The following is a 13,169-nucleotide window of genomic DNA, read 5'->3' as shown; positions in this document are numbered from 1 at the left end:
GAACCTTGCCTTTGAACTCACATACAATTTTAGCATCCACAACATCCTGTGGTAAGGAGGTTCATATTTTAATTATATGTTATGTGAAGAATCACTATATTTTGAAATGGCCACGTGTTAGCTTTGCTTGATGACCTCTATTTTTTGTATTAGAAGAAGCAGTGAGCAGTCATTTACTGAGCTCTTTTTCCCTAACACTCACAATTTAATAGATCTCTATCTCTGCTGCTCCTCTTTAGGTCGAGGAGTTCTAGTCTATTTAGCCATTCCTTTCACTAAAGCTGTTTCATGCCTTTAATCATCCTGACTGCCCTTCCTAAACCTTTTTGGGTTCTACTATATCCTTTTACAGATTGTGAGACTCCAAAACTACACACAAAATTCAGGTGTACTGAAGTTCACTGTTTTCTTGTCTAGTTATTTTCTAAGAATTCCTAGTTTGCAATGTGCTTTTTGTACTTCAGCTGAGCACTGAACTATTTTATAGCTGTAGAGTTATGGGACCAAAGTCTTCTTCCAGACTAATGTTGAGCTCAGATTGCATCAGGTTACACATGAAGTTTGGAGTCCAACACCACTGTGTACAAAGCGCTTCACTTTGAATTTATTTACATTGAATTTTACCTTCAATTTTGACACTATGTCATTGCATCCTGTGAAGCCCTTTTGCTGCTCTTCACAGCAGGTCCTATCTTTACTAGTGTTAATAATTTAGTGGCATTAGCAAATGCTGGCAGCTCACTGTCTGCTCCTTTGCCAGGTTACTTACAAGAACAGATCTGCTATACTTATAATTTCCATTGGTGACCTCCATGACAATTGACCATTTACTCTTACTCTCTTTCTTACCTTTTAATTAATTACTTATCTGTGAAAGGGAAGCTTTCCTCTAATCCTGTGGCAGCTTAGTTTCTTTAAGACATATTGGTGAGAGACTTTCCAAAAAGGTCTTCAATGGTCAAACTTTCATCAGGAGCAGCTGGATAGCTATTACTCACATGATTGCTGACATCAAAGAATTTGAGTTTTGAGATGTGACTTGCCTTTACAGAAATCCTGCTGACTCTCCCCCAATATGTTATTTGTCTGTATGTTCACACATTTTTAAAACATAGTTTCTGCTAATTTCACTGGTACAGAGGCTGGACTTACAGGGCATAGTTCTCCAAGGTCTCTCCAGATCATTTTGAAAACTAACTTAATATTTTTCCTGTTTTTGTCCTCAGGTACTAAGGTCATTCTAAATGTGAGGTTTCACACCACAGTATTTCAGATGTTTTATCCTTTACTTGCTTTAGAAATTTTGAATTAATTTTACCTAGTGCTGGTCATATATTACTATTTATCTATCTCTAGTTGATACTTCAACACTTACCAGTGTAAACCAAGAAACATCCCTATTCTCTCCTATCTTGGCCAACTGGGCAAAAGGAGATTTTTAAAGAGCTCTACATGCCTGTCTGCTTTTTGTATCTTTTTGTAAAACTTTCTTGATATATTTTTTTTTTAGTCTATGTGCCTCTCTCATTCTATTACAGAAACTATCTGAGCATCCAAGATCTTTCTGTTAACTGGCCAGTAATAATGTGATACAGGAGCTAGACATTTACAGTGCAAATCATTCCATTTATCTTCAAACAGCTTACCTTTACATGGCTAATTTAAGCTAATTAGGTAGGCTCCTTTTGTAGTTAATTGGTAGGGATAGGCACTGACGTTTGACTCTTCATGCTTATCTGAGATATCTCCCTTCAATGGGATTACTCATCCTTGGGTGCCCATGTCTTTATCCTAACTACAGAGGAAGCCCAGATGAGCATGTAGGACATATAAATTCTACATTATTAAGGCATGAGAGGTGCATCCCCAAGACACTACATCCATTTACTGGACAAATGGCTTTTGCTGACTTTTTTTCTAAATTTTCCTTTTGGTGTTCTTTCCTTCATAGGCTCTTGGGTTCTGAAGAACCATAAAAGACAGATCTGCATTGGAAGACAGGAAGCCGAGGGCTGCCTGACTATTCAGTTAGCTCTTCCTGCAGGGCACTGGATGGAAATGGGAGAAAAGTCAGAAAAAACTCTGAGAGAGTGAGAGAAAAGTCTGATCTGATGAGCTGAGTTCACAACAGAATATTGCCAGATGGTCCACATAGAGTAAAGGGAAGTGTAATGGTGGGGCTCAGGAAGACTTTGAAGATGAATGGAGAAAAAGTGCCTTGGTAGAGAGATGAGGCATTAATTGATCTGGAAAAACTTCAAAGAAAAAAATAAATCTTAAATTCAGTTCTTGATCAGGACCTCAAATTAGGGATTTTTGAGTGTCACTCTAAAAGAAGATGCTATTAGTGACTAGGTGGAGTTGATGGAGAGGGAGAAACTGATGACCTGGGAAGGCTTACAACAGCTGCTAAGGATGGAGATATGTTGCTAGGAACTAATTTTTGAGAGGTTTGTCCAAAAATATGATATATTTGCATTGTTTCTGCAGTCAGTGTATGCCCAAAGCCCTCAAGATTTCAGGAAAATTGCACAGCTGGTACAGCAGGAAAAAGGCTCCTTACGAGGGCAGATTATCAGTTACACAACACAACAGTGGTCTCAATGTGGGCTCAGCTTCTGAAAGTAGCAATATCAAAGTCAGATTAACCAGCATGTGGGAATAGATTTGGCACAAACAATATCAGTCCAGTGTAGCTATTTTGTGTTCCTTTTTTCTAGTGCAGTCCCATGGGTGGGGACGTAGCAGAGAACTGGATGACTTCTGGCACTCTGGGCCACCAAACTGCATCTGCTGCTGGCTGTGCAAAGTGGCTCCAGATTACAGCAGCTCTGGGGCTGCTCTAAGTGTGTCTAAGGTGCCATTCTTCCTATCCTCCAAGCAATGTCTCTCCCATTAGGTTGAGCAGCAAATCTTGCCCAAATCTCTGAGCGATTTGTCATGGTTTATCTTCATGGCATTTTGTTCTCAAGCAATTATGTCATGTAATACGTTGTCCCTCCACCCCAATATTTTGCTCATTATTTCTTACATTGTAATCATTGCCAGAGAATTAAATCCTAGAGTCATTCCTGTAGCATCAAAGTATGACTGAAATTGAAAACTGTGTTGGGACTAGTTTAAGAAAAGAAATCATTAACAACATAGGACTGACACAAAGACAGTCTAAACTTTTTATGAGATCTTTAACCTCTTTAACTGCAAAAATAACGTAGTTCCATTAAATAGGTGCCTTTATTTCTTGTTTCTAAAACAGGTCAAGAAGCATGACCAGGGGAATCTTTTCATGTGTAGTTCCATCACAGCAATATAAATTCTCATTTATCAGTGCTGTGGTAATATGAAAACCTTTGGTTTTGATCGTTTTTCAAAAGATGACAAAAAATGACTCTTCAAAGTCCTCTCCAGAAGGTGCTACTTTAGTGAAAATGCTACTACTGAACTTTCTCCCATAGAGATGAATTCTGTTCATGTGGCCACCACAGAGAACCTGACTGCCATCAATGATCATTTTATCTGAAGGCATAATTTAATGCCTAATAGGTTACCTTATGAATATAAAAGACATTCTTAGTCCTCAACCATGTCATCATTAATGTTTATACATATTTTGTGACACACTATGTACCAACGTAATTATAATTCTACTTCTGGGGTGCTCTTAAAAAGGATCATAAAAGCTCTTTGCTCACTCTGTCTCTCAGTTCCATACAGTTGGCAGCAGATGGGATTGAGAACTATTCCTATGAAGCTGAGGCATTTTTTTCACCTTTGATTTAGGGTCCTATTTAGGATGGAAATACTCACAGCGAATATCTACTTTGGAGATTGCAGTGTAGTGATACGGGAACCTGCTTACCAAGGGGTAGTTAGTACTGCATTAGTGATATACCTGCAGGGCAAAAGAGCTTTATTTTAGCTTTTCAAAGGCTGTCTTGGACTTAAGTGATAACTGTCTGTGTCCAGGCACCATGTCTAGTATAGAAGTGCACTTCAGAACTCTTGAATAGTAAAGTGATTCATAAAGATCAGTGGTGGCTGGAAGCAGGTCTCCCCTGATGCTAATGACCACTTACCTTCTCATCTTCTTTAAGAATGTTTATTTACAAAGGAGACCTATCAAGTCCTGTGTGCAAAGTAATAGCACTTGATGAATGTTCTGCTCAATATGAGGACAAGTTTTTGCATTTACCCAATAGCATCTTACATGGAACACTGTGAAGAGTAAAACACTTCTGAGATTTGTGAAGGAATGAAAACAGCAAAAGTAAAAACATGGTGGAGGTTCTCATTTTTGGATTCATACAAAGCAGAATCTTTCATGAATCCATCCAAAATTCTACCAGGGAATGTGATCAGAGTTGCACCTTTCTCTTGAAAGATGAAAAGCATTATGTTGTTATTTACAAAAAAGCCTTGCTTTGTAGTTAAACATATTTGTACTATGGGGGGGAAAAAAACCAAATTACATTCTCTTAATGAAATTATCAGATTTAAAGATGCAAGTGGTTTTGAATCTTAGTATTTTTCCATGTAGGGGAAAAAAAAAGAAAATCCTTAAACTGGGTATTCACAAACACAAATCAAAATTACAAAGGAGAAAAGGGCAGAGCAGAACCGCAGAACTGTGGCTGCATCTTAATTCTGCAACTCCTGCGCTGCATTTCAGACTTTACTTTCTAGCCCTGCTTTCTCACTCAAAAAATGGAACACAACAGAGCAGGCGTGCGCTTGTGCCAGTGTGTCCGTGTCAAACAAACAAGATAATTTCATGCATTAGAAAATATGACAAGTACAATTTACAAATGCTTGATCAGAGTGAAGCTAAGCCATGAGTCAGCGATGCCACAGTTAACGAGTGAAAAATGGTTCTGTCCCATTCCGTGTTCCCTGCATGGCTGCACGAGGCTGTGAGACAGAGGCAGAAGGTGCTGCAGCCACTCCCCCAGCACACAAATACACCTAGCAAAAGGGTGGGGGCAAAAAAGGAGGTTACAGCTCCCCAAGGCTTCCCAATAAATCCACCTCTGCTCGACATTTTACATAATGATATAATGCGTTATATTATTATAAGCAGTGACATCATAATGAAATACCAGAGTGCTACTGAAGTGGCAAGGAACACCTAAGACACATTTCTGTACTTGTAATTCAGTTCCTGTATTTTTTAATTATAGATAAGGATTTAGAGGTAAAATAATTATTCATTCCATAAATACTGTTGTAATGGATCCCTGGCATATAATTAAGAGGCCTTTAATTCTAATTTTGTATACTGAATGCTTGTTTTTGGAGGTATTCCCTATTTTACATTCAGGGCCTCCAAAGCTCTAAGCTTCTATTTTAGTGGAAGCTGAAGATGATGTGTGGTTTGCAAATTTAAGAACTTAGCTTTTATAATGATGGATACAAATAACATGGCTGAATCCAATATATTGCAAAGAATTTTCCTTCCTTCTAATTGCAATCTGTTTCAATTGTGCTGTCAATGTTCCTTTGCCCATCTCAGCTTGGATGAGGCATCTTCTTTCTAAAGTGCCCTCATGCCTAAAAAGGGAATCTCTCCCATCACTGCATTCAGCATTTTCTAGAAACTGACCTCATTGATGGTAGAAAAATAGATAAGACTATAATTTCCTTGAAAATGTGAAAATGGATGTCCCCAGTTATTTTCAACTGAACATACAACCTTTTGGCCTACAGTAAAGAGTAAAATCACTGACACATGGTTTTTACTAGGTGAGGATAGCCCTTCTGGAAAGGTAACTGTATTTCTCAGTTCTAGTAAACACAGACACTCACATCTTTAAGAGAACAACAATAAATGGAACTTTTTTGGCAGATTCAGTAGGCAGGTCAAAGACTGTCTCAGCATGTAGAATGAATTAATATTTCTCTCCCATGAGCTGGTCCTTCTAAAAAGGCTTAAGGCAGATTGGTGGGGTATTCAAAGGAAAGCTGAAGACTGGGGTGAAACCTTTTGTTTATATGAACATTTTTCAGATTTAGATCTTGAAATATTTAAGCATTTTAATGTTTTAATCTTGTATGAAAGACTCCACCCTTCCCTGTCCATCCCTGATATGTCTGGTCTCCTCCACAGCCCACCACACACATCCTAAGCTGTCTTCTCCCATTTGGCTCTGTGCTGCCATTCTGCCCTTCTTGTAGGACACTGTACATTCCCACACCTGCCTTCAGACCTTTGTCCCCAACACTTTGTCTTTTGCTCATGCTCCTAACCCCACTTCTCTGACTCTTCCTACCAGACCTCTGAGCTCTTCTCCTTAGTTCCTTGTCTTCTAGGTTTAACTTATGTGAATCTGCTGCTTGCTCTTTCTGAAGCCCAAATGAACTGCAAAAGGTCTGCTCCGTGCCAAGAAATACTTTTTGAATATCAGCCACAATTTTACTGCACATAGTTTAGAAAGCACTATGCTTCCTCCATTTGCTGCACTAGGCTACCAAATGATCACTTTGTTTTAGTCTCCTCACACTCACAAGAGAGTAACAAATGTCCTCTAATGCTGCATCAAGTTTACAATCTCAGTTTACCGGGCTTCTGCATCCAAGTCTTCTGGTTTGGTCATACAGACACATCCGTTGTGATGAAAAAAATCACTCTGAAGAGACACATTAGCTATTTGTAATTAGCCTGCAAGTATTCAGTGCTAAATGAAAAAGGGTAAAAAAGTGAATAAATCAAATAATAGAATCATAGAAACATCTAATATCCTGAGTTAGAAGAGACCCACAAGGATCATGAAAGTCCAGCTCCTGGCCCTGCACAGGTCAGCTCCAAGAATCACATCCTGTGCCTGCAAGCACTGTCCAAACACTCCTTGAGCTCTGTCAGGCTTGGTGCTGTGACCACTGCCTGGGGAGTTCCTGTTCCAGTGTAAAAGCACTCTCTGGGTGAAAAACCCCTTCCTAATATTCAACCTAACCCTCTCCCAGCACAGCTTCAGGCCCTTCCCACAGATTCAGTCACCAGAGTGAAGAAATCAGTGCCTGACTCTCCACTCCCCGTCATGAGAATGCTGACCACAATGAGGTCTTCCCTTGGTTTCCTCTTCTCCAGGCGGACTGAACCAAATGACCTTCTGTCTGCCAGGGCACTGCTTTCCATCAACCAGGATCCCCAGGTCCCTTTCCATGGCACTGCTCTCCAGCCTCTCATTCCCCAGTCTGTACATCCAGGGCTGCCCCATCCCAGATGCAGAATTTGCCACTTGCCCTTGTTAAACTTCATATGGCTGGTGACTGCCCAGTCCTCTCATTTGCTGAGGCCTCTCTGCAGCATCTCCCTGACTTGAAGGGAGCCAACAGCTCCTCTCCCTTGTGTATTGTCTGTGAACTGGCTCAGTGTCCCTCCAGTCCTGTGTCCAGGTCATTTATGGAGATGTTGAGGAGCACAGGGCCAAGGATGGAGCCCTGCAGAACCCCAGTAGTGACAGGTCCCCAGTCTGATGTCACCCCATTCACTGTAACCCTTTGTGCCCCAGCTGTGAGCTCACCCATCCCAGGATGTGTTTATCCAGCTGGGGGATGAACATTTTGTCCAGAAGAATCCCATGAGAGACAGTATCAAAAGCTTTACTGGAATCCAAAAGCATTAACAATAACTGGCTTCTCTTGATCAGCTGGGTGGGTTACCCTGCCATAAAAGGAAATCAGGTTTGAGCAGCACTCTCCTGTCATGAAGCTGTGCTGGCTGTGACCGAGGAGTGCTTTGTCCCTCAGGTGCTTTTCAATACCTCCCAGAATAATCCTCCCCATAATTTACCAGTCACTGAAGTGAATGTCACAGGCCTGAAGTTTCTAGGGTCATCCTTCTTATCCTTCTTGAAAACTGGGACACTGTTTGCCAGCTTCTGGTTAGCTGTGGCCTCTCCAGATTCCCAAGCCAATTCAAAAATCATGGAGACAGGCCTCACAATGACATCAGCCAGCTCCTGGAGTGTTCTCAGATGAATCCCAGCAGGCCCCACAGCCTCATGGGGGTGCAGCTGGAGCACTGGAATGGTCCTCAGGGCTCAGTTTGGGGCACTGGGAGCCCCTTACCCCATCATTGGTATTGAAGACAGAGACAAAGAAAGCATTAAACATCTTTGCTTTATGGCCCTGTTTGTGAGGTGACCATCCCCACCCTGTAACAGACTGATGCTATCACTGCACTGACTTTTGTTATTAATGCATTTTTTAAAAACCCCTGGTTTTATGGTCTCCCACAGCCCTGGGCAGCTTCAGCTCCAGTTGAGCTTTGGCCATACAAATTTTATCCCTGCAGTGGTGAACAGCACCTCTGTATTCCTTCCATGTCACCTGATCTTGCTTTCCCTGACAAACAGGTAGTGGGAGGAACTCCCCATTTTCAGTGTCCTCATGGGTATAACATGGTGACCTAAGAAGGCAGGAGCCTAATTCCCTTCTCACTTTTCTCCTGTTCTGAATCCACAGCTGTAAATCAGGCTGGCAGGAGTGCCTTGCCTTGCTAGTCTATCACAGACAGATGTAATAGCAGCAGCTGCAACTTTCATGTGTCTGAATCAGTGGGCACTGTGCCTCCCTATGATCCTCCTAGACATTGCATCATGCCTGGTTGGCATTCACTCACCCAGAACCATGGTTTACCATTCTCCAACAAATCTGTAGTTCTCTCTGCTTGGCCTACATTTAAATCACTCTAGTCACTTAAGAAAACATCTAAAAGGAAAAAAACACCAATTAAGGCACAGCCACTTTAATGCAATAATGATCAGCTCTGAACATCATTTCCTTGCTTTCTATCAGATAAATCTCCCATATTTGAACATTTAATTTTGTACTTAGATTATGTCTTCTGAGATAAGCTTTAAGCATTACCATCTGTTCTGCAGCAATCACATGATCCTATCACTTTGATTTGGTTGAATACAAATCCCTTTGAAAAGAGGAAAACAGCAAAATAACACATTTGTTCCAAAAACTGCCACAACCGTACATTGTTCAAGGGCTGTTTTACAGTGGGAGGTAAAAGACATGAGGAGACTCTCGTGCACACCTCCTGTTGTGCCCCACGCTGTCCAGGCAGTGTTCTGACACTGAAGGTTCTTGTTTTAGGAGGATTGAGTCAGTGTTTCAGCTGCAGCCTCAAGGGCTGGCAGCTCAGCCAGGGCCCCATGCCTCTGCATGCCTGCTAGCACTTGGAAGCAAAGCCTGAGTCAGAGGGAACACACCTTTCTCTTGCAGATGTAAGAGCACTAGAGTTACACCTCTCAGCAATCTCTGAGGCATTTTTCCTGCATCTGTCCTCTGCAGGCAACTGGCCCACAGCCACAAGTTGGCCATGCCACAACAGCATTTTCCCTGCTGGTTTCTAGGAGAAAGGCAATAACAGAGTTTGTACCCACTGTTGTGGCCATGTGTGTTAAGAAAACTCCAGTGAAAGACTGGCACATATTATGCAAATATTGGATCATTCTTCTACAAGGAATAATTTCTCCACTGGAATGGACCTGTTCACCCAGAAGATGATCCTCTTCAGACTCAAAATGTAGAAGACAATATTGAATACTTTTCTTCTAGATTTGGAAAAAAGCACATTCTATGCTATCAAAGTAACTTGCTTTGCCCATGCAGACAATGTATATACAATCTGGATGAATCACTGCAAAAGGGTGCATTGTCAGTCTTTGCACTATGTCCATCTACACTCCTTCTCCTTGTTTGTAACAAGATGTTACAAACATTTTTCAGAAGGCTATTTCTCCTTATTTTATCCACTGGATAATTCCCAGAGGGAATATCACAGCTATATTTGTGAAAAGGTTGAACTGCTGCATATCAATATTTATAATGGGTTGAAAAAAATACAACAAAAAGCAATGTACTATAAATTCTTACTGAATTTGTTATTATTTCTCATCTAATATCAGAGCAGCTTCCTTGTGAAGACAAGGTGAGGAAGTTGGGGCTGCTCAGTCTGGAGAAGGGAAGGTTGTGTGAAGACCCCATAGCAACCTGCCAGTATCTGAAGGAGCCCACATGGAAGCCAGAGAGGGACTCTGTCAGGAACTGCAGTGGTCGGACAAGGAGTAATGGCTACAAAGTGAAAGCGGGGAAATTTAGTTTGGATATATGGAAGAAATTCTTTACTGGGAACGTGATAAGGCATTGGCACAGGTTGCCCAGAGAAGTTGTGAATGCCTTATCTCTGGAAATGTTCAAAGCCAGGTTGGATGGGGCTGGGAACAACCTGGTCTGGTGGAAGGTGTCCCTGCCCATGGTGGCTGGGTTGCAACAAGATGATCTTTATGGTCCCTTGCAACCCAAACCATTTTATGATTCTATACTATTCACAGACAAATTCAACACTGCATTTTTTCCTCTTATTTTAAAGGCATTGAAAATTGCTGGAAGCTGAATTTACATATGAGAATTTTAAAAGTGAGACTAACAAAATGTTCATATTTCAGTCGTGTGAAGACAAAAATGTCCTGGACCATGCAGCATGCTTCTGTGTTCTAGCATCTTTCTAAACTCTGCTTTCTCCAAGTTTCTAAGTTCTTTCTATAACTAATCTGCAAGCAGTTGGTGAATATTAATCTCTCAGAAGCAGGGTATCTTTTTTTCTATCAAGCTAAATGGGAAAGGGTGATTCATTTTAAGTGTATTGATGACAGAAGAGCTCTGAATAGCACTTTATCTGCATTACTCTATTTGAAAGGAACAAAGTGCAAGTTAAACAAACATTAACAACTAATGCATTTTTTTCAGGGGTGGTCCTCTTAGAAAACGTTAACCACATAAAAGTAGGTAGTTATTGAAATATGCAATTAATTTTAAGTTGATAGAAGCTGAAACTGTCACTCACCTGAGCAGGTGGTGGAAGAACCTTCTTGCATATCTGCTGATGGGGTCCCTGTACTCCAGCACAGTTCTATCCAAGAGAGGTTTTGTTGGAGCATAAAAGGTTCCAAGGCTTGCCTCAAGCTGTGCTGTGGAATTCAAACACAGCAGCAATGAAACAAGTGAATTAGCTTCAATTACAACAGGTTGCTCATGTTTGCAGTCAGTCAAATTCATCAAACAGTGATGAAATGTGATGTTGTTGAAGGACAGATGAAATTAAAATATGACAGATTGTACAAACAGAAATGTGCATATAAACTTTGGCTTGCAGGCACAGCTGACAATGACTTTGAGCAACAAAAGCTATCAAAAGGATAAAGAAGTCTATAACACATCAAGTTCTCACCAGCAGCCTACAACTAAAAGTGACTCATGAGACTAATACAGTGTGAACAAGATTGTCCAGTAGAGATCAACTCTCAATTAGCTCAAATAGTCTTTGTCCTCTTAGGCAAACAACAAGGGAGTTCAGTTTTTCAGGGATTATTGTGTTAGGTCAGCGGGTAACAGAACCCTCTTTGTGATGGCCTTGAGGTCTAAGGAACCTCCTTCAGTCCACAGTTCTTTAAAAATTTTAAATAAAAGGGTCTAGAAACCCTAAGGGTTTGACAGCATGTAGTGGTGGGAAACAGGATAACCTCCCTTCTAATCAATAAAATAAAGCCCTTTTGTTACACAAGTTCTCTCTTCTTTAAATACTTTCTGACTGCTGTACTCGACAGCTCAAGCTCTTAGGCATTTTTCTACACATTTTTAATGCAACATTATAAACAATAGAAGTAAACATACAGTATACTTATGTGTTCCATACACTTAGCTAAAATGAAATGATCAATATTTTTGCTCTTTGACTTTTGTTGCAGAGTCAACAATGTAGTACAAGGCCTTATAGGCAGAAAAGGGAGAATTTGCTACATAAGTATTTGCTGTATATTTATGTTGCTCTACTAGCAAAACATAACCTATTGTCTCATTAGGCAGACAGAATCTCATTGATTTGCCATTATTAATGTTTGTTTGAACTAGGCATTTCTGTATTTAGTGACAATTACTCTTTACTTCCAAGCATAGTAAAATTTGATTTTATTAGGCTTGATAGCACTAAATGTGCCAATAGTACTGTGTTAGTTACACAGGCAAACTGTTAGTAAATTAGTTTTGTGTTATCTCCAATCTAGATTGTAAGATAAGTCAAACTTTAAAGGTATTTTCTTTCAAAGCAGCAGTCAATTTAGATTAAAATAGAAAAACAAGCCATACTCCCTTGCCATTGCTGTTTTCTTGACAGCATGTTTTGAACTTCTGAAATATTTCAACTGACATGGAATATGAGTGACTACTGGCACAGTTATACATTCATTAAATAGCCCAGCTTGATGTTGAAGGCAGGATAAAGATCTCAAAGATAACTGCCCCATCAGTATAAATAAAGGTCCCACTGGGTTTTGTTAATAAAAAAGAAAACAAATTACCATGCCAAATTTGTTAGATTTAGATAGAATAACTCCTGGATGGAATAAAATTCCTTCCTCTGTAAACAATGTTAGGGAGCTGCATGGGGGAAACACACAGACATCTGTTTATAATGTACATATTTTTTAGAAGAGTATCATAGCCAGCCCTTTTCACAGGTCCTTTTCAAAGCATGTTTTATTTAGAGTTTATATGTTTGCAACACAGAGGCTTTTTTTAATCAGATCCCACAAAATGGGATAGCTGATGGTTTGGCAGCAATGTAGGACACCTTGGAGTTTTTCTATCATCAAACACACCAGCATCCTGAGTATTCTCTCTTCCCACAAAAGATGCCTGGTCTCCAGCTGTCTGCCTGCTAGACTGGAGGATAACACCTTCTCTAAATCAAGGCACTTCAAATCTTGAAGTCTATTGAGTTTCAAGATAGCAAATCAAGAGGAAGGCACCACACCAGGCTTTAGCAGAGACAGGGCTAAACTTAAAATTCATAATTTCTTCTGAGGGACCCCAGCTACTACTGCAGGGGGCTAGATTACAGTGAGGACAAATGCTTTAATCCTAAAGGAGGCAGCAGAGGATAGTGTATTCAAGGCCTTTCCATCTTGTAATGAAAGAATGACCCTTTGAAAGTACCTTAAAAAACATACTAAAATCTCTTGTCCCCATTTCAGGAAAATATCTCGCCTTAAGTTGGTGCTGTCTCAGCATGAATGTAACACAAATATTTCAATCCTGTATTAACTAACCTTTGTCTGTAGCATAAGCTAAATTCATAGAATGCAATGAAGTTACAGAACATA

The 13,169-nt window shown here is 40.3% G+C and overlaps 1 protein-coding gene across 5 annotated transcripts in view; it reads right to left on the bottom strand.

Moving 5' to 3' along the window:
• Nucleotides 1-13,169, bottom strand: part of WDPCP (WD repeat containing planar cell polarity effector) — a 148,147-nt gene that overhangs the window by 54,403 nt on the left and 80,575 nt on the right. For all 5 annotated transcript variants that reach the window (XR_013181524.1, XM_077175992.1, XM_054630211.2 and 2 more), the window contains one exon: nucleotides 10,856-10,979. Coding sequence is in view for 4 of the 5 variants with exons in the window: in XM_077175992.1 (XP_077032107.1) it covers nucleotides 10,856-10,979 (124 nt within the window). In the remaining variant the exon portion in view is untranslated. The remainder of the gene's footprint in view (nucleotides 1-10,855; nucleotides 10,980-13,169) is intronic.

Source organism: Agelaius phoeniceus, chromosome 3 (genome assembly GCF_051311805.1).
Source record: "Agelaius phoeniceus isolate bAgePho1 chromosome 3, bAgePho1.hap1, whole genome shotgun sequence".
NCBI classification, from domain to species: Eukaryota; Metazoa; Chordata; class Aves; order Passeriformes; family Icteridae; genus Agelaius; species Agelaius phoeniceus.
Note: the sequence above shows the minus strand (reverse complement) of the source record. Positions and strands in the feature narration are given on the sequence as shown.